The sequence below is a fragment of the Cucurbita maxima genome, unplaced genomic scaffold, assembly GCF_002738345.1.
Source record: "Cucurbita maxima cultivar Rimu unplaced genomic scaffold, Cmax_1.0 Cma_Scf00029, whole genome shotgun sequence".
Taxonomy (NCBI): domain Eukaryota; kingdom Viridiplantae; phylum Streptophyta; class Magnoliopsida; order Cucurbitales; family Cucurbitaceae; genus Cucurbita; species Cucurbita maxima.
Window position 1 is genome coordinate 1,717,719 of NW_019272045.1, and position 19,331 is coordinate 1,737,049.

The 19,331-nt window shown below is 35.6% G+C and overlaps 3 protein-coding genes across 6 annotated transcripts in view; 2 read left to right on the forward strand and 1 right to left on the reverse strand.

Annotated features, from left to right (window-relative positions):
• Positions 1–3,298, reverse strand: part of LOC111465546 (vesicle-associated protein 2-2-like) — a 5,758-nt gene extending 2,460 nt beyond the window's left edge. Inside the window, exons 1-7 of one of the 2 annotated variants that reach the window (XM_023109975.1) lie at positions 3,030–3,298; positions 2,204–2,294; positions 2,053–2,123; positions 1,873–1,954; positions 1,214–1,329; positions 523–1,140; positions 60–251 (exon numbers count right to left, since the gene is read on the reverse strand). In XM_023109975.1, the coding sequence (XP_022965743.1) occupies positions 60–251; positions 523–1,140; positions 1,214–1,329; positions 1,873–1,954; positions 2,053–2,123; positions 2,204–2,252 (1,128 nt within the window). In that variant the 5' untranslated portion in view covers positions 2,253–2,294; positions 3,030–3,298. Of the gene's footprint in view, positions 1–59; positions 252–522; positions 1,141–1,213; positions 1,330–1,872; positions 1,955–2,052; positions 2,124–2,203; positions 2,324–3,029 lie in introns of both variants that reach the window. The other variant, XM_023109974.1, reaches the window with a different exon arrangement.
• A 3,396-nt stretch (positions 3,299–6,694) lies between these two features.
• Positions 6,695–8,871, forward strand: LOC111465717 (acyl carrier protein 1, chloroplastic-like). Its single transcript, XM_023110230.1, has 4 exons — positions 6,695–6,829; positions 7,523–7,624; positions 7,707–7,829; positions 8,575–8,871. The coding sequence occupies exons 1-4, from the start codon at positions 6,764–6,766 to the stop codon at positions 8,701–8,703; spliced, it is 420 nt and encodes a 139-aa protein (XP_022965998.1). The 5' UTR covers positions 6,695–6,763; the 3' UTR covers positions 8,704–8,871.
• A 1,763-nt stretch (positions 8,872–10,634) lies between these two features.
• The window catches only part of LOC111465468 (coiled-coil domain-containing protein SCD2-like), a 14,001-nt gene continuing 5,304 nt past the window's right edge, over positions 10,635–19,331 (forward strand). For 2 of the 3 annotated variants that reach the window (XM_023109858.1, XM_023109860.1), the window contains exons 1-13: positions 10,635–10,878; positions 11,117–11,427; positions 12,145–12,734; positions 13,214–13,289; positions 13,748–13,789; positions 14,124–14,186; positions 14,830–14,879; positions 14,969–14,996; positions 17,332–17,409; positions 17,527–17,637; positions 17,722–17,782; positions 18,597–18,704; positions 18,830–18,948. In XM_023109858.1, coding sequence (XP_022965626.1) covers positions 11,122–11,427; positions 12,145–12,734; positions 13,214–13,289; positions 13,748–13,789; positions 14,124–14,186; positions 14,830–14,879; positions 14,969–14,996; positions 17,332–17,409; positions 17,527–17,637; positions 17,722–17,782; positions 18,597–18,704; positions 18,830–18,948 — 1,632 coding nt within the window. In that variant the 5' untranslated portion in view covers positions 10,635–10,878; positions 11,117–11,121. Of the gene's footprint in view, positions 10,879–10,938; positions 11,029–11,116; positions 11,428–12,144; positions 12,735–13,213; positions 13,290–13,747; positions 13,790–14,123; positions 14,187–14,829; positions 14,880–14,968; positions 14,997–17,331; positions 17,410–17,526; positions 17,638–17,721; positions 17,783–18,596; positions 18,705–18,829; positions 18,949–19,331 lie in introns of those variants that run through there. The other variant, XM_023109859.1, reaches the window with a different exon arrangement.

Sequence of the window (19,331 nt, forward strand, 5' to 3'; positions counted from 1 at the left end):
AAAAAAAAAAAAAAAAAAAAAAAAAAAAAAAAAAAACGAGAAAGGCAATCGAAACTAACCTCTCCAAGCTTTAATTCAATTTCATTTAGCTTTGACTTCATCTCATCAATGTCCTTAACTAACTTTAGCTGTTTCGATTTTTTGACTTTCATTGGCTCCACATCTGCTGCTTGCTTCATCTCAGCCGTCTTTCGTAATCTCAACGGGCTATTGTTTAGCTGCTTTAGGTTTTCATCCAGACCCTTAGGAATCTGATGCAACAGAGCAAAACTTCAATTTTCAAGAAGCTGAAAATCACAGAACGTATCAATTGGAAGAAAACAAAGGAAGATATGGCACCCTCCCTAGGAATGTGGAAGAGGTTAGAAATAGACATCCAACAAGTTCTTAGATCGACAATAATTATAAGTAATAACATCAAATTTATTAAGAAAAATGTCGATTTGATCCCTCGAAGCATTTTAAAAAAGAGAGAGTGAGTAAATTTTTAAACTCTGTATAGATAAGAATGTTTTTCCTTACTTTTACTCCCACCGGTGAAGGTTGAATTACAACAATTTCTTGATCCTCCAGATGTGAAGTTCCAAAGGCTCGCCCCTCTGCTCCATTCTGAACTCTTCTTTTTGGAGCTTCAACACTAAACTCCTGCTCCATTAATGCTCCATTTTGATCTCTCGGTTTTAATGCTTCACGAGATAGTTCCTCCTTTGATGCTCCATTTTGATCCTTGTGTTCTGAAGTCCTATGAAGCAGAACCTCCTCCCTCAAAACTCCATTTTGATTAGATGGTTTTAAAGCTTCAATTGTCCGCCCCTCCTTCAATGATGCAAAAAAATCATTCTTTAACCCTGAAACGTCATGGGCCGTCCTCCCATTTGATGGTCTAATTTGTTCTCTTAGTGTTGAAAACCCAGAGGGAAGCAGCTCATCTGATGCACCATTTTGATCTTTCAGCTTTGTAGTTTCATTGGTGGCCAGCCCATCACTTAGCGGTCCACTTTTCTCATTCAGTTTCATAACTTCATCCATGATTTCGTCAATTGTTCCATCAACAGGTGAGGGTATCGGGGAATTCAGCGGACTAATGAGCGCCACTTTGAGCTTATCTTCTTCAATATATTTGGCTCCATCTTTTGAAAACTGGAAAAAAAAAGAAAAAAAAAAACAATTGAGAATTCAAGAATGAAAGCTGATTATATCCACAAAAACTTACCATATTAGCAGTGATGTCCTCTTCTGTTGTCCCTGATGGAACAATTGTGCTTTGAATTAAAAACTTGTCTTTACACAACATATCGGGAGGGACAATCCGTTGAGCTTGCATTATGACTACATCAAAATTAAGAAGAAATTAATTCTAAAAGAAAAAATAACAATACGTAGTTCCAGGTTTAGAATTTAAAAAATAAACACAAGTATTGCAGGAATACAGTCAACCTTATTGCACTGTGCAGTGTGATGATCTCATGATATCTCAAAAGTCGTCATTTCAACGGCACAAAAAAATCTTTAAGAAGACTAAATATGGGCTTGATAAACAAATGCAGAACTGAATCATCTCATGATATTAGACACTCTTAGAGTTTTCAATTCTCAAAACAATGAATACTATGCTTTCAAATCTCCTTTTTAGAGTTTTCTAGATAGCTTGATAGCCCCCATAATTGATTCAACGCAAGAAAATACATTAAGCAGATCAGACAATGAAAATGTAAAGTAATACACAGAAGAAGTAATTCGTGGAAACTTAGAATTGTTAAAATTGAATGGCGACAGCAGTAACTTCATTACCAAGATCCCCAAACACACTTTCTTGCTCAGGGTTGGGGACAGATGCCTGAATATGTTAGATGAAATTTGTACAGAACATACCTGAAAATTCACATGCTGATTTTGGAAAAACTATCCCAACATTGGGTCGAACACAGTATTTCTTAGGAGACGTGGTTTTAACCTGCCAAACGTTATAATATGATTACATATATCACATGAAAATTCACAAATTTTCCGAGAAATACAAGATAAACAAAACAAAACGAAGGCTGTTCATACTTTAAACGCAACATGATGATTGGTGTTATTGGCTAGCTGAACTGTGCACGTACTTTGTTTCCTCAATTCAACTGAAAGCAGCAAGGTAATCAATCACTTCAATTCTTTTTCAAGAACAAGCAATAAATAGTATTACTGATGAGGCACTTACATACGAATTGTAGTTCCTTGGGCTGGATATGCAAGAGTTTCGTACTCATGTCTCTTCGTCACAATACACCAAATTCAAAAGTAATAGCTCTCTGCATTCAAGGCTTATGCAACAATTATTCTGCACCCAGAAAAGTAATCTTCTTATAATCGTTAAAAAACGATTCGAATTTGATTAAGAAGAAACTGAAGGAAAGAAAAGAAAAGAAAGAAACACAAAATCTCAAGTATCTCATCATATAGTTACAGATCAAAGAAGTTAAGAACCACGTGCATCCATCCACCCTGTTCTTAGCTAAAAGAATATAGTAATAATGTCCCCATGCTGCAATTTAAAGGGAAAAAAAAGGGGGTTCCGGCTTGTATCAGTCGGTCAACCGCAAGAAAGTCAAACTAAACCCCTTTTCGGTGAGGATCAGAGACTCACCGCTGAGCTAATTCCAAAACAGATCGTTCAAAACAAACTCGTCCCGAACTGTAAATCGTTAATCAACGAACAGAGTCACTCTAACCACGAATCCGATTTCAAATCTCAATTCATTTCCAAACACAAACAAACCAAAAAGATCAACAAGATCAATCACCAATCAAACAAACACCAAAATCACACTGAATTCCAAAACCAAAAAAACTCCAACAGCCAAGAAACCAGCAAAAATTCATCTAACACACACACGCACAGACTACGTTCTCAACATGCTAACTGAAATTTCGAACAGCAAGCACAACAAAGCATTCAAACAAGACGATTCTTTCATTCTTCCGTTCTTCCATCCTTCCATTCTTCAACTCTTCAAACAAATGCTCAAAAGAATTCAACCACTCACCTGTTACGGAAGACAGAACAAAGAGCGAGTGGGGATGAATGGAAACTTTGCCGTGAAACTTCCGCTTTGAATAAATAAAACGCACCGGAGAATTGAAATTGAAAGAGCGTCCAAAGATTAGGAGAGAAAAACCCTGGAAATTTCCAGAGAGAGAGAGAGGAAGATGTGAATGAATGATCTGTTTGGTGGTCTGATGAACTGATCAGTGAAAGCAGAGTAGAGAGAGAGAGAGAGAGACGTGTTCGTTGTACCGGCTTTGCGGTGATCGTGGCTTTGAGCCGGTGCCGCGGAATCCAATTCCCGGTTCAACTTTTTTTTCAAATAATTTTTTTTTTTTTATGTAATTCCACGTAATTTTCTAATTTAAATATTTTTTTTTATAAATAAAATATATTCCTTTCTAATTTAAATAATGAATAAATAAGACTCTTATCTGTCCCATATTTCAAAGTCAACACACTAATTATATATTTTGTAAAATGGATAGTTAATTTTTCATAATTATTAATATTTTATTTTTATTTTTAAATTCTCCGATTATAACGTAGGGATCATATCCTATTATATCCTATTAAATTATATTTAAATTAAGTTTATTTATTATTTTCCCTAAATCATTTGAGAATATTCAAATAATGAAATATTTTAAAATATGAATCAAAATTTTTAGGTAATTAAGGTGTGACAAATGATATTTATATTTAATATGTTTTTTTTTTTTTTTTGCTATAAAATAAAAACTAAACAAACAAGTTCTATTGAATTGAGTCGGGTTGAAATATTTTTTAAATTTAATTAAATTGTTCTGGCTCTAAATTTTTGTTAATGAAATAATCCTTATTAAAAAATACGTAACAACACATTCCACGGAATTTGACTAAATTGATCGGTTCATTTATTTAAATTTTTATTAAAAAAAAGTAAAATACTAATATACAAAATATTTATTTAATTACTTTTAAATATGAAATTATGGTTTAAACTTGATTTCAATATATATTTTTAGAAAACTATATAAAAACGGAGAACAAATAATTAAATAGATAATTATGAATTAAAAATATTAATTTATATATATATAGAAAATTATATCGTACCAAGTTTAAAAACATATTTGATTATTATTGGAGAGTAAATAATTGAATTTATATATATATAGAAAATTATATCGTAAAAATTTTAAAAACATATTTAACCATGGTTGGAGAGTAAATAATTGAATATATATATATATATATAATTATGTCGTAAAAATTTAAAAACATATTTAACCATAAGTAAAAATAAAAAATTAAATTAAAAATAAATTTTAGTGTTCGGATAATTTTTTAATTGAATTGGGTTGATTGAGATTTTTTTTAAGACGGTAAATAATTATTATTTTAATTTATAGAAAAGGACAATTATTAGTAACGCTACGCAATATTACTAAAAAGTCCATTTCAAAGACACCATAAGGGAAACCAAACTATTGAAATTATTAAAAGTAAGCATTTAATGCCAAAAAGAAATATTATTATACATTATTGTCGAGATAATTTCAAAATTATAAATTATAAATAATTATAATTTTTTATTTTATAAATTATGAGAAAATATCTAAAACTTCATAGATAAAATGAGGAGATTCAGCCCTATTGGACAAATTTACGCTCAATTTATTAATTAATCATTTTTTATAAATTCTGCTTCAAATCTTTATAAAAAAGAATTGTAAATCAAAATTAATTAAAATAAATAAATTATAAAACAGCCCACAAAATTTTATGAAGGAAAAAAATAATTTATAATTATCTAAATATTTATTTGAAGATAAATAATTACTCCTTTTATGATACAACAAAGTAACTCACCTTTTGAATTAAACAAAGTAATTCTGAACACCTTTTATTCATTTTTTATTTATTTTCATAGGAAAAAGTTTATTTAAATAAATAAAAATATATATATAGATACACCCCAAAATGTTGTCCTCTTTGAACTTTCCCTTTCGGGCTTCAAGGCTTTAAAACGGGTGTTTTGTTCTCCTCTCCAACTAATGTGGGGACATCAATATCTACTACCAGTGGATCTAGGGTGTTACAAATGGTAAAAGAGCCAGACATCAGACAATGTGTCAGCGAGGAGGTTGTTCTCCGAAGGGGGTAGACATGAGGCGATGTGCCAGTAAAGACGTTGGACCCCAAAAGGAGGTGGATTTGGTGGTGATCCCATATCGACTGGAGAAATGAACGAGTGCCCGTAAGGACGCTGGGCCCCGAAGGAGGTGGATTGTGATGTCCCACATTGGTTAGAGAGGAGAATAAAACACCATTTATAAGGGTGTGGAAACCTTTCCTAGTATACACGTTTTAAAGTCGTGAAGGGAAGCTCGAAAAAAAAGTCCAAATAAGACAATAGCTACTCGTTATGAACTTGGGTAGGTATTCATAAACTTGCCTAAATCGTAAAAATGATCTCCTCTAAGAGTAGAGTTCACCAAAAAGTTAGTTGAGAATTAAAAGAAACTTGCAAAAAAGGGAAGCTTGAGTATATAGAGGTAGAGAGAGGTGGTTGAGACTAATAAAAACCACTTTATTTATGTGCTAATAAAAGTCATAAAATATTAAATTAAATTAATTTATTTATTATAAAATTTGACGAAAGTGATGCACGTCTAAATCTAATATAATAAATTTTATAACGACGTTCAAATTATCGAATTTCAAGTTTATCTAGAAATGTAATGCTCGTATTCAAGGTTCAATACCTTAAGGTCTGATATTTTCTGCATCATCTACAACATGGACACATTACTTGTTCTTGTTATTCGTTTTTTAAGAGTGAAGACTATTCTCACAGACCAACACGAGTCCTTCTAGCATGTTTTGTCCTCACTCATATGCATCTGAATAAGATTCATAGGGATGACCCACAAACCAACATGAGTCCTTCTAGCATGTTTTGTTCTCACTCAGATGCATCCCACGAGTCCTTCTAGCATGTTTCGTCCTCACTCAAATGCATCCCAATAAAATTCATTGGGATGACCCACAGATCAACATGAGTCTTTTCAGCATGTTTCGTCCTCACTCACATGCATCCCTATAAAATCCATAGGGATGACACACAGACCAACACAAGTCCTTCTAGCATGTTTTGTCCTCACTCAGATGCATCCCAATAAAATTCATTGGGATGACCCACAGATCAACCCACAGATCAACATGAGTCTTTTCAGCATGTTTCGTCCTCACTCACATGCATCCCGATAAAATCCATAGGGATGACCCATAGACCAACACGAGTTCTTCTAGCATATTTTGTCCTCACTCAGATGCATCCCAATAAAATTCATAGAATGTCACCCCAGCATAGAATTACTCCAAATAAAGCTCGTTTAATCATGACGTTCTAATAATTGAGCTATTGAAAAGGAAGGTGCACCTTGTTGGGGTAGGTAATAACTTTTATTTCCTTTTTTTAAGTCTTTCTGAGTTATCATAAAAAGTATGGGCCACTTTCAAAATAAGCCCAAAATCTCAGCAGGCCCAATAAACAAGGCCCAGAAGAGAACTCCATTGGATCATCCGATTGTGCATTTTGTCCGTATTGTTCCTTCTTTTTTTTCCTCCAAAAAATAAATAAAAAGTGCCCCAATCAAACCACCTATTTAAGCTCTTCAACGACTACCAACTTGCTCGCATTGCTTTCTCCGTTCCATTTCCACTCCAAATTCTCTCTATTTTTCATCGATGGCTTCTGTCTCAGCTTCATCATTCTGCGTGCGATCTGCAGCTCCTCGATCGCGCCAAATCTCTGTAAATTTTCGATTCCTCTTCTGTTTGTCACTTTATGTTGAAGGATCTGTTGAACGATTTCATTTTTGCTCTGTTCTCGTTCTTTCTGTATGATCAACTGCCTTGGAACTTGTTTCCTTGATTCCAGTCCTTTTTATCTCGATTTTTGAGTTTATTTTTTCTCTTTAAATGTCGTTAATTACGAAGTTTGAAGCATTGGTTTGAATCGGAGTTGTGGTTGTATTGCATGGCTGTGAAATGCATGGATGATGGACTTAGCGTTCCCTCTTTGTTCCGAAATGTTTTATATCTATTTCTTTTGGTATTTTACATTCATTTGTGTTATTTCAATACTGATTTGAATTTCTTGCCTAATTTTTCCGGCTATTTGGGACCTGTATGCTTAAGGGAATCGTATGTATGTTAGAAAATTGAGTCCAGCTGACCTTAATTCTCTCTCGTTAATTGTGTCCTCAAAAATTTGAAGCGCAAAAGAAAACCATTAGTTACAATCTAATCTTGAAATCCTTGCATGTACGACTCTAGCTATGAGTCAACTTGAAGTCATTATGTCCTGAAAATTCCGTGTGCGTGTATTAAGTATAATCCTTCTATTGTTCTTTTTGAACTCTCTCTGTTAAGAATTTGTGTTATACTATCATATATTCTCTGCTGATCATTTTGGTGATAATCATGTTGTTTCTTGGTAAGCAGGAAACAGCCAAGCTTTCTGGTTTGAAGAGGGTCTCATTTTCTCACCAAGGGAGAAATACATTCTCTTCCAGAAGATTACAGTCGCTTCAAATTTCATGTGCTGTAAGTCTATAGTTCTTTTTACTGAGGCTGTCAGTGAAAACGCAAATTGCTGTTGTTTTACGATGTTAACTGTTTGGAACAGGCCAAACCAGAGACAGTTGAAAAGGTTAGCAAAATAGTGAAGAAGCAATTGGCATTGCCAGATGACTCCACTGTTAATGGAGAGTCCAAATTTTCAACGCTTGGAGCTGATTCTCTTGACACGGTAAACTTATACTATACCTTGCTGAGCATGTTTCATAGAAGTTTTCCTTTGAATGTCTTTACCATATTTAATTTGAAACTTTTTGAAAGTCTAATTAAGACCCTCGATTAATTTGATTATGGGATATCTTATGGGATCATCTCCAACGTGTCTGTTATTGTCTTCTTGCTTATGAGGGTTTTTGGTAAAACACGACCACCATTTTTAACTTTTGGGAAGATATGTATGAATAGCTGTTCTTGAAGTTGGTTTTTCTTCCATTAGTTTATTTTTACATATAACCCATATAACAAAAAAATGATTGATAGTCATTTTACATATGAATACTGATTTTTCTGCCATCGTCATGTGTTGTCCTAATGATTAACAAAAACAAATGAACTTGGGGAATGGATTTAAACCATAACTTCTTTTTCATCTCTATCTTTGAGAAAAGAAAGATTCTCCCTTTTGTGATTCTTATTCTTTTGTTCTTCCCTTCATTAAAAAAATGCACATGATTTTATTACTGTTTCATGTTCTCAATTTGCCATGAAAGATAATTTAGAATGAGTGAAATCATGAAAATTTTAGTTGGAGCTAGTTCTTAAATGTGATGTCCTCCGGGGAGGAGAACGAAACACCCTTTGTAAGGGTGTGGAAACCTTCCCCTCACAGACGTGTTTTAAAGCCTTACATTAAAGTTTTGAATATTGTATTTGACATGCAATGCAATATAACATATACACATATATGTGAGATTCAGGTTGAAATCGTGATGGGGCTCGAGGAAGAATTTGGGATAAGCGTGGAAGAGGAGAGCGCACAGAGCATCACAACCGTTCAAGAGGCTGCAGACATGATCGAGGATCTCATCCTCAAAAAGAGTGGTTAAAAATCTCATTGCCACGATGGAGGGTGAGCAAAAAACTCAGTCTCCTTTTTGCACGCCCTTCTGTTTCTTTTACTCCCAAGTCTTCTCTTTTTTGTCTAGATTTTAACGCTAATCAATGTATTAGGTCTTAAAATAATGATAATAAATTCACTAGACTTTGTTTCCTAATCTTCTCTTTTCCAAAAATTTTCCGTTCCATACTCGGTAATTCTTTTGTTATATCTATCACAGGGTCGAAGCTAGCTCTAGCGCGACGCCGAAGCGAGCTCTAGCTCTAGCTCTGGCTCTAGCGCGACGCCGAAGCGAGCTCTAGCTCTAGCGCGACGCCGAAGCTAGCTCTAGCTCTAGCTCTAGCGCGACGCCGAAGCTAGCTCTAGCTCTAGCTCTAGCGCGACGCCGAAGCGAGCTCTAGCTCTAGCTCTAGCGCGACACCGAAGGCGAGCTCTAGCTCTAGCTCTAGCGCGACGCCAAGGCGAGCTCTAGCTCTAGCTCTAGCGCGACGCCAAGGCGAGCTCTAGCTCTAGCTCTAGCGCGACGCCAAAGCTAGCTCTAGCTCTAGCTCTAGCTCTACGCCAAAGCTAGCTCTAGCTCTAGCTCTAGCTCTACGCCAAAGCTAGCTCTAGCTCTAGCTCTAGCTCTACGCCAAAGCTAGCTCTAGCTCTACGCCAAAGCTAAGTGGGAAAAAAAAAACTTCATTTTTAAATACGTAAAACAATGACCAAATAGTTATTAAACAAGACTTCATTTATGAGCAGCAAAAATATTTTCCATATTTGCAAATATAGCTGCATTTACATTTTTTTTAAAAATATATGAAAAAAAATTAACAAAAAATGTTTATTTGTCTATTCCAATTTTGCCCTCCTTTTTTCTACTATACCCAATAAATATTAAGAATATCAGTAATATAATATAAATCAAGTGTATTATCTATAGACAAACATTCATGTTAGTATATATAATAATGCAATATTTTTTGGTATATCGTTTAAAAGTTATAACCCGGTCTTGCATTTTTTGGTATATCGTTTAAAAGTTATAACCCGGTCCTTTATGCATCGCTAATTTCCACTTTTGTCCCTTAATTTAGGTGTATGTAATTCATCAAGCACGTAATGGTAACATAATTTTTCGGGTATCAATAAGTAGTCATTTTAGGTAGAATTGAGCATATGTCAACTATATATTAGATATATTAGTAATGTTTAAAATATGAATGAATTATTTTATTAATATTTTGATTAATATTAAAAATATATAAGACAAAAAATACTAATATTGTGTTATATATACAACTTTGTAAATATTTAATTCTTCTTATAAAAGTTAGAATTTAATCTTCGGAGTTCGAATAGATAAAAAATTTATGAATATAAATTTTTAATATAAGAATTAAATAAGGGTATAGATGGTTCAGATTGGGTCGGGAGGATTTTGTTTAACCCAACCGGTTTGGATTGCTTTGAAAATTTTTGGGTTGGGTTGTTAATTTTTTTTTTTTAAGTTTTATTTATCTACTCAAATTTATAATTAGCCGAATAGCTAAAATATATTAAAAGTTCACAAATAAATACAAATAATCAATCTATAATTATTGAAAAAAAAATTGTAACATATTAATGTAATTCAACATTGTAATATCGACATTTCTTGAGAATTGTAATACCCGAAAGGCTAATCCAACTCAACCCTTTGAGTTGGTCCGGGTTGTCGAGTTGTCGGAATGTACACCCCGAGAATTAAATTGACAATTTAATCCAAAATTTTGAAGAGAGGGGAGGGACCTAAATGAAAATTGGAGGAAAAGGGTTAGGGGTGAAAATAAAATAGGGGAGGGACCGAAATGAAAATTGAGAAAAATTAACGAACTAACCGTTCCCAACCAAAAACCGCGGCACGCCCAAAAAACAAACAAATTCCCATTGCGTTACTTGCTTCCGTCGTTTTCTCAACTTCCTCCGTGTTCGCGTTGGACTCTTTCCATTTCGTTACTTGCTTCGATTTCCAGCAACGACATTCACAATCCATTTTCGTAATCATGGAGGTTTAGTCCGGAGGAAGTTTTGTTTTTCCAATCTGGACGTCGAGATTCAATGTCGCTGAATATGAATTAGTTCGTGAGTCGATTGCAACGGACGATCTGATTTTCGAATCCACTGCTCAAAGATCACAAAGGTGAGCAAACTTGCGCGTTCTTTTTTCATTTTTTGATTGATCGATTGTTCGGCGTCTCTGAAATTTGTGAAATCCTATTTCGATTTGGATTTTACAATAATTTTCATCCGTATTGATTTGTGTTGGAATTTGGTTCAATATATGTAGCAGGTGTGTTTCTAATCGTATCCTGCATGTATGTATAAAACTTTTCTTTAATCATAATCTCGTTGAGTACTTCGATTGTGTTGGATAACAGGAGCTATGGATCGGATTAAACCAGTATACACTCGACAGAAAAGTAACGCTGGCACCCCACTGGGACCAGCGTCGCCATTGGTACAACCGTATGGCCACCATGCCCGATCAGGTTCGATTGGCGTGGCAAATTCGAAGAGAGGACAGAACAATGCAACGAAAGCTGCAGCGCAAAGGCTTGCAAAAGTGATGGCAAGTTCAGCTGATGACGAGGATGAAGAAGATGATCTTTCTTTTGATTTGAGTTTGGCGAGTGGCCCAGGGAGCATTGGATTAGCAAGTGGAAGATCAGTCAGATCCCGCTCTCCTATGGTAATAATCGGTTCTAGTTACAATATATTTGTTCAGGTTTGCATGACATTCTGTTTCTTCATATAATTCATGTGTGTGACAATTCAGACATGAGGTTAGTGGTCTTTCTGCTCGCTTCTTACCATTTGAATTTCTAGGTTGCAGCTTGTCGTTAACATCCATTTTCTTAATCTTGACTGAGAACATGTTAGCTATTAGCTTCGGCTTTCTCCTTTTCATTAGAAGCTATTTTTCCGTGCCTTGCAATGGTGAAAACACAGATATGGAGATCTTTTAGCTTGATAACTTAGCCGTGAGAACGAAAAAGTGTCATCTAATTCTTTATGCAAATTAGTTTGCGATTCTTTTTGTCCAAATTGGAGCATATGAGACAATTAAATGTTAAATGGACTTGTATTGGTTGAACTAAAAGAATCGCCAAACTCCAAATTGATAAAGATGGATTGTGTCGCATCTTAATATGATCTCATTCTTATTTTGTAGCATTTTGATTAGTCATAAACCCCATTATGAATTAATATTTTAGTTTTAAAAGTCAACACAATCTAGAGATCTTCTTGAGCAGTTAGATTGTGCAATTAGCCTTTGATTTTCTTTTACGTTAATTGCTCATTTGCATCATTATATAATCATTATAGCCATCTGTGTTATACTACTAATAAATGTTATTTTCATATTTTACTTGAAGTCTAATACGTGCTTAAACTTTAAATATAGCCGTCTGCTCGTACTATTCAAGAACCTACTTCTGGACATGTGGGATTGGGGGGTCGAGCATCTCAAACTGTAAATCATATGGAGCAACCAATGTCAGCTCGTACAGCACTAGGACAACGACCATCTCGTTCGGATACTAATGCTGAACAAGCACCCATTACTCGCACTTCAACAGCTAGTCGACCATCCCAGCTTGCCAACTCCGTAGAGCAACCTACATCTACTCGTACAGCATCAGTTAGTCGTCCAAATTTAGGAGTCAAGACAGTTCCATTGGTACCCTCTTCTGTATCTATATCACTTAAACCAACATTGCCAGTAACTCCGAAGGAGAGTCAATCTGATTCTAGAACATCACTTAGACCAGCCTTGCCTGTAACTCCAAAAGAGGGTCAATCTGATGCTAGAGCATCACTTAGATCAACTTTGCCTGTAACACCAAAGGATAGTCAATTTGATACCAAAATGTCACTTAGACCAACGTTGCCCGTAACTCCGAAAGAAGGTCAGTTTGATTCTAAAATATCACTTAGACCAAGCTTTCCAATAACTCCAAAAGAGGGCCAGTTTGACGCCAAAAGAGATAAGAGGTATTATACAATGTATTTCTTATGTCATTATCATCAATGTCCCTTTTGGCTACTATGCTAACAGAGAAACACCATTCTTATGTATAGCTATATAATTACAACTTGATGTTAGATCACTGACCAAAACATGTTATCTTCTTGAAGGCTTGATAGTGCGAACATTTTATGTTGATAGTATTTGTATTTAGAAAATCCTATGGTGATAACAGTCTGGGCATGGTGGTTCGGATACCATAAAATCCCGTCTTTGTTAGCAGTGTTTAGGATTTTATTGCTTTGTAAATGTGTTTTTTTTTTTTTTTTGTTATTTAAAAGAACTCTTATTTGGGAGTAAAGGCAATGCATCTTGTTGTTATCAAAGAACTTTGATTTCCACTACCTTTTCATAGCTTGCTAAATTTTCATATTGAGGTTTAATTCTTGTCCCTAATATTTGCTGCTCGAATGTCTATTCCATGATTGTGCTGGTCCTTGAACAGGCTGTCTTTGGATATGGGAAGCATAAACTTCAGAGACAATAACAACCAGCCTTCCAGTTCTGCTTTACAAGATGAGGTATAGGGTAACCTTACAGCCAATTAATAGTCTGAGTCGAGTCCCTTAAATTCATTAAAGATTAACACGTCAATTTACTGTCACTCACACAAATATCATCTCCATCTTCATTTTCTTTTCTTTCTTTTTATTTTGCAACATCCATTCAGAAATAATGTCTTCGTCTCACCCACAGTCATATGTTTCTGCTGACCCAGCTAGCTGGCTGGAAGAATCCAAACAATGCACTTGTTATCACACGAAATGTATCTGGCCATTTTAGAGGTCTACTGGTCTAGTCTTTCCATAAAGGAATTACAACTTTATGTGCTTCTTGTGCTGAGTTTTTCTTTTTGTTATTAAGATCAAGTTAACGTGCTTCGTTTCTACTTCCTTTTCTGAACTGAGATATTTAGAAGCATGTATAAAGATATTGGTCTTTCCAGATTCTGCTAATGATAGTGATGATGTTTGTGCAGCTTGATATGGTACAGGAGGAAAATGAAAGTTTAGTTGAAAAGGTGATGCCAACAACTTTTCCGGTTCTTCTTATGCGAGTGTTATTGGCTGTTTCTTGTATAATTAGTGTCATCAGTTCAACACGAACAATTTATACCTGAATGGAACAATCCTGTTTTCAAAATCACTGATTTAATTAAGAAAAAAGGCTCCGTAATTTAAGAGCTCATTTGTTTTTTATATGAAAACTAGTTCAATGCCCAGACTTCTCCTAAACTACTTGGCTCAGTCTGACTAATCTAGTGCAAACACAATACGTAACTCTAGAAAATGTCCTAACATTGATAGGCTTTTCATTTATTTCATTTGGCATGTATCTAATATGTGCCTCCCCAGCTTCGAATTGCAGAAGAAAGATGTGAGGAAGCAGAAGCTAGAGCCCGACAGCTTGAGAATCAGGTAAAAAAAAATAGCTGGCTTGTATCTTCTCCACTATTTGGAAGCATTATTTTCACTTAAAATACTCTGCTCATGCTATGAGAAAATTCTAATTTTTTATCTAAAAAAACAACCTTTAAAATATCGTCCATTTATCCCATCTAGTTCACTGAATTATTCGCGTTGCCACTGGACAATCTATAGATTAATTCATGCCATCCCGTGAATGCAGTTCTCTTTTTCCTTATCTTCTTCTGGTTTGTCTTTGTTAGTTTTTATGGTGTTAATCATTGGAATTATATTTGCATTCCATCTGATTTTGCTTCCCACTATTAGAGTGGAATTTTTTTTTTAATGATTTCTGGAACAAACAAGTCGTCTATCTAAATGTTTTTAACGAGTTTCTTTCTTCCAAGGCCCAGAAAGAAAATTCTTGGGTAGGGTATCTTTCTGATGAACTAACCCGCTTGGTTCCTTTTGTAACAACTCTGTTGCATACCTGTGGTATAGTCCATGTTGTGTTACACTTCACAGTTGTTGCATAACCGTTCGTTTACTGGTACAGAACTCAATCTATGGTATAATGATTGGAACATCCCAACATCGTCAAATAAATAATCTCATCCAATGTACACATTTTGAAGTATTTAAATGTGATTTTTAGGTTTCTATGCTTGGAGAAGGTGTAACACTGGAAGCCCGTCTTTTGAGCAGGCTAGCTCCCGACCTTTCTATCCACTTCCAACTTGCAAGCCACTTCAGTTTTCATAATATCTAATAATTCATTACTGTTTTGCTTCCAGGAAGGAGGCAGCTCTGCAGCAGAGAGAGGTTTGTCCTACTAAAACTGGCAATATTATCAATTTCTCTTCTTCTGAGTAATATTGCACTGTATGGGTTAATATTCAGCTGCCTCCATGGAAAAGGACCATCAGGTTGAACTTTCCCAATATCCTTTAAAAGGACAGAGTGGAACCGGGAGATAAGTGTGTATTTACTATGCCAGTGTGATTCCTAAATTCCATGCTACACACTAAAAGCTGGATGTCCTAAAAGTCAAGAAACCATAATAGATCAAGGATCAATGACAATTGACAGTGTGGATGCATGCTTGTTTGCTGCTAATGCAGCATATCCTTGAAACTCTTCGATAACTTAAACTAGAAGAGACCATTCATCTTCGTGATTTTTTTTTTTTTTTGAATTTAACAATTGTGGGCGTGTGAGATCTAACAATTGACCTTTATAATTGTAATAGGTGTCCTTTCTATAGTTTATACAATGGAGAAGTATGTTAATAAGTGTTTCGCATAAAGAAACCATTCCACTGGCCCTCTGTTCATCCTAGTTTTGAAATCTAAAGATTTCCTCCGTGTACTTTTGAGAGCCTTCCCATCACCTAGAAACCAAATGCCCAGATTTTGAAGGAATCATTGGAAGAATTTGAAACAAATGCTACTACTTGAAACGACGTCGGTAATATAAACTGAAGAACAGCCATTCTATGTTATTAATGTCAACAGTTGAAAATATAAAAGAACAACTAAAAAATGGAAGTAATAAGAGGACAAACGTTATAGAATTTGAGTAACTGTCTTACTTGTGGTAGTGTGTAACATGTGCTTGAATAGTTTCCTTATTATTCTACTTTTATAATGCAAATGACTTCTTAAGTTAAGTAAAGTCTGCTTGTATTAATAGTACTTTCGAATTATTTGAATGGGTCTTTATATATTGTGTCTATTTGATCTCTTTACTTTAAGGAGTGCACTCTTTAGATTTGAATGACGAGTTTAACAAGCCATCCATTGGCTCTCATGGTTGTATCTTAAAAGTGAAAGTTCAATCTAAGCGAGCCCAAGGCACTTTCTGAACTTTGAACCACTTTGCTAATTGTGAATCCCTCTGGAACATTCAGTTTCTTGGCTTTCTTTTTGTTCCGTGACGGTCTTTTTCGGGGCGACCACGCCAGTGTTGTTAGATTGTCTTCAAACATCTTCTCGACTCCAGAAAGCTCTCTTTCTTTCATCATTGCCTCGTAATTTAGGGGCTCCACTTCTTGAAAACAAATCATGAATCTTTCCAGGATATCCGCTTCCACTTGCTGTTGGCTGGATCAGACTCAGTTCAGTTGGGATAAGACCACAATAATTATTCCTGATTGTAACACCCACATCAACCCAATCAAGAAGGAGCTTTTTTCCCCATACCCTTCAAAGCCACCAATTGCCTCAATCGCCTTCAGATTCCATAAACGCAGGGGAATGTTTTGAACTTTCTCCCAAACACCATAACAGGGGGCCACATTAATTCTATTGTGTTTGTTAGCAGATTATTTTGATTCTGTTGTGACCACCATAACAGGGGGCCACCAAACACCATACACCATGCACAACCAGATTGTGCTATCCTCCCGAGTTAACCAATTTCGTGATTTCCGGAAAACTTGTTAGCAGATTATTTGGATTATATTGTTGCCACCATAACAGGGGAACACCAAACACCATGCACAACCAGATTGTGCTTTCCTCCCGAGTTAACCTTTGTGATTTCCAGAAAACTCTCTTTTATTCCAGATTTTCTGAATCCATATAAAGCCATTCATGCAATCAGTTTTGTCAGTTTTTGGGAATTTGGGGAGAGGAAAAGGTCCCGAAGAGAAACAAGACTTAATTTTACTTAATCCCTCGTTAAGGTTTATTTTGTTGTTCATTGAAGATTCTGTCGGATTGTTCTCCACCCAAGAGAAAAATGTAAGTCCCCCCACAATCTCTCTCCCCCCAGACCTTTCTCCCTTCAGACGAAGATGCCGACGACAGCTCATCCCCTCTTTTTCCGAATGTGCCTGAGTCTACTCTTTGTACACTTATAATGTCATCCTCTCTCTCGTGCACGGTTAAGATAGAATATAATTCCTCCTCGTGTAGATTTGATAAGACATTTAAAGGAACGGTCGTAAAAATCACAGAATCTTGTCTCAAGAAAAAGTTTGCTCATTCAGCTGAAGAAGTCGCTTTAGTTTGGTTAACAGACTCGAGATAGAAGAGTCTGGAACTAAAATAATCTATCCTTCTCTTTTAATGTTTGGTCTATTTATATTTAACAAAGGATTATGTCCTTGATACGTGTGTTGTGTAAGTAAGGTGAATCCACCCCCTCCTTGCAGGCTGCTTTGAGAGTTGCATCACAATCTCAAGGGGGCAGAGGTACTCAGCATATTGCTGCACTTAAAACTGAAGCAGAGGTATGCAGAAGTTGAAATCTGTACAAAAGAAATTATTTCCTACTAGTATTGGCATTATTGGATGGGCATAAAATATGAATGATCTATTAAATTTCACTCATTGGTACTTTGACTCAGACTGCAAGGGATGAGGCAACATCTGCTTTGGAGCATTTGCACGAAGCCGAGGCTGAGTTGCAGTCGCTTAGGATTATGACCCATAGAATGAAATTGACTAAGGAAGAAATGGTCTGCAGTTCAAGTTTCAGAGTACTTACTTCCTTTCTGGTCCTATCTTAGGCATACTTGTCTGAAATGCTTCTTTAATGCTAGGAAGAGGTTGTTTTGAAGAGGTGTTGGCTTGCTCGATACTGGAGCTTATGCGTCCGTTACGGTGATTTTTTTTTTCTTCTATGGAACTTGCATGGCGTACTCTTGTGTTCTTTCAAATTTCCCAGAATTACAATATCCAGATACCCTATTCTCTGCTGCAACAAATAGTCTGGTCCCAAGAGTGAGATCCGCACCATAGAATCCTTTGTCCACTTTGCTTTGAACTAGAGCTGCAAATGAAAAGATAGATATTGGACCTAGACAAAAAAATCTCATTTTTTTAATGTTCATTCTTAACTGGAATAGCAATGAAACAATAATATTAGCGAGTTGTAAATTTAAAATCAACGTGAAAATAGTGGAACATAACTAATATTTTGACGTAAAATGAATATCAGGCAGTTAATAAAGTTTAGAAGTCTTTACCAGGATCTTGTCTAAAAAACCTGTTATGATCTTGATTTGCATGACTATTAACAAATTCAGACGTTAACGGCCATTATGGGATGGTTATTCACAGGACATGCGTTGTTCCCAGTTGGAATAAGCAGCTTCTATCCCATAAACTTGAAATAGGCCTTTGGGCATGTTGAAGTTTTGGATGTAGTCCACGCCATTGTATGTCAAAATTGTTTGTTCATTTTCCGAACACACTGGTTCCCATTCTTGTAGATCAAGTGGAACTGTTAGCTTTCTAACTGTTCTTTCTGATTCGTACAATCATTGATAGAGTCATGGAGACAATTTCTCAGTTTTCTGTGGAACACTGAATATCTTCTGTCATATGCCCTATGGTGGATTTCAACTACCTCTGGACTAACTTAGAGATACTTAGGCTGATAATTCTTTTTTTTTTTTAACTAAATACTTGGCAGGTATTCATGCTGAGGTTGCTGGAGCAAGATCTGAATACTGGTCATCTTTCACTTCAAGTCCTGTTGACGATGTCTTGGAAGCTGGAAAGAGAGCTAAAGAGGAGACAGGTAAAAGTAAAACTCTTGTCAAGCGATGGAAATGTTTAAGATCTCTCTCTCATTTTTCCTATGTTCTTATTACCATTTTGTGGATGATGTTCATTGACGTTGTTACACTTTTCTATTACAATCAGAAATCGATAATTTGGAGGGCAGAGAAAATCAACGAGACTTGAATGAACATTCTAGTGAGGCAAATGTCGAGAGCATGCTTGTAGTGGAGAGAGGTTTACGGGAGCTGGCTACATTGAAGGTTCCAGCTATATTTATACACTTGATAGTCTTGCAAATTCACTGCTTTTTTTTTTTTTTAATATTTTAATTTAATCTTCTAGATTTATAGAACAAAGAAAAGATTTCCACGACAGGGAGTCTTCACTATTCAATGGACACCAGGAACTCATCCTTTTAGAAAAAGAAATAAAAAATAATTATCTATGCTGACTTCAATAAATAAGCAACACGAGCGAATGTACCACAGAAGCTAAGCAAAAGAGAGAGAGAGGGGAGACCAAAAAAACAAAAATCCATGAAGAGAGGGAGGGGAGACTAAAAAAGGACACGCGGTGAGAACCTGGCCCACTAATAACCCTTGAAAAAACCCAGGAAGAGGGGGGGGGGGGGGGGGGGGGGGGG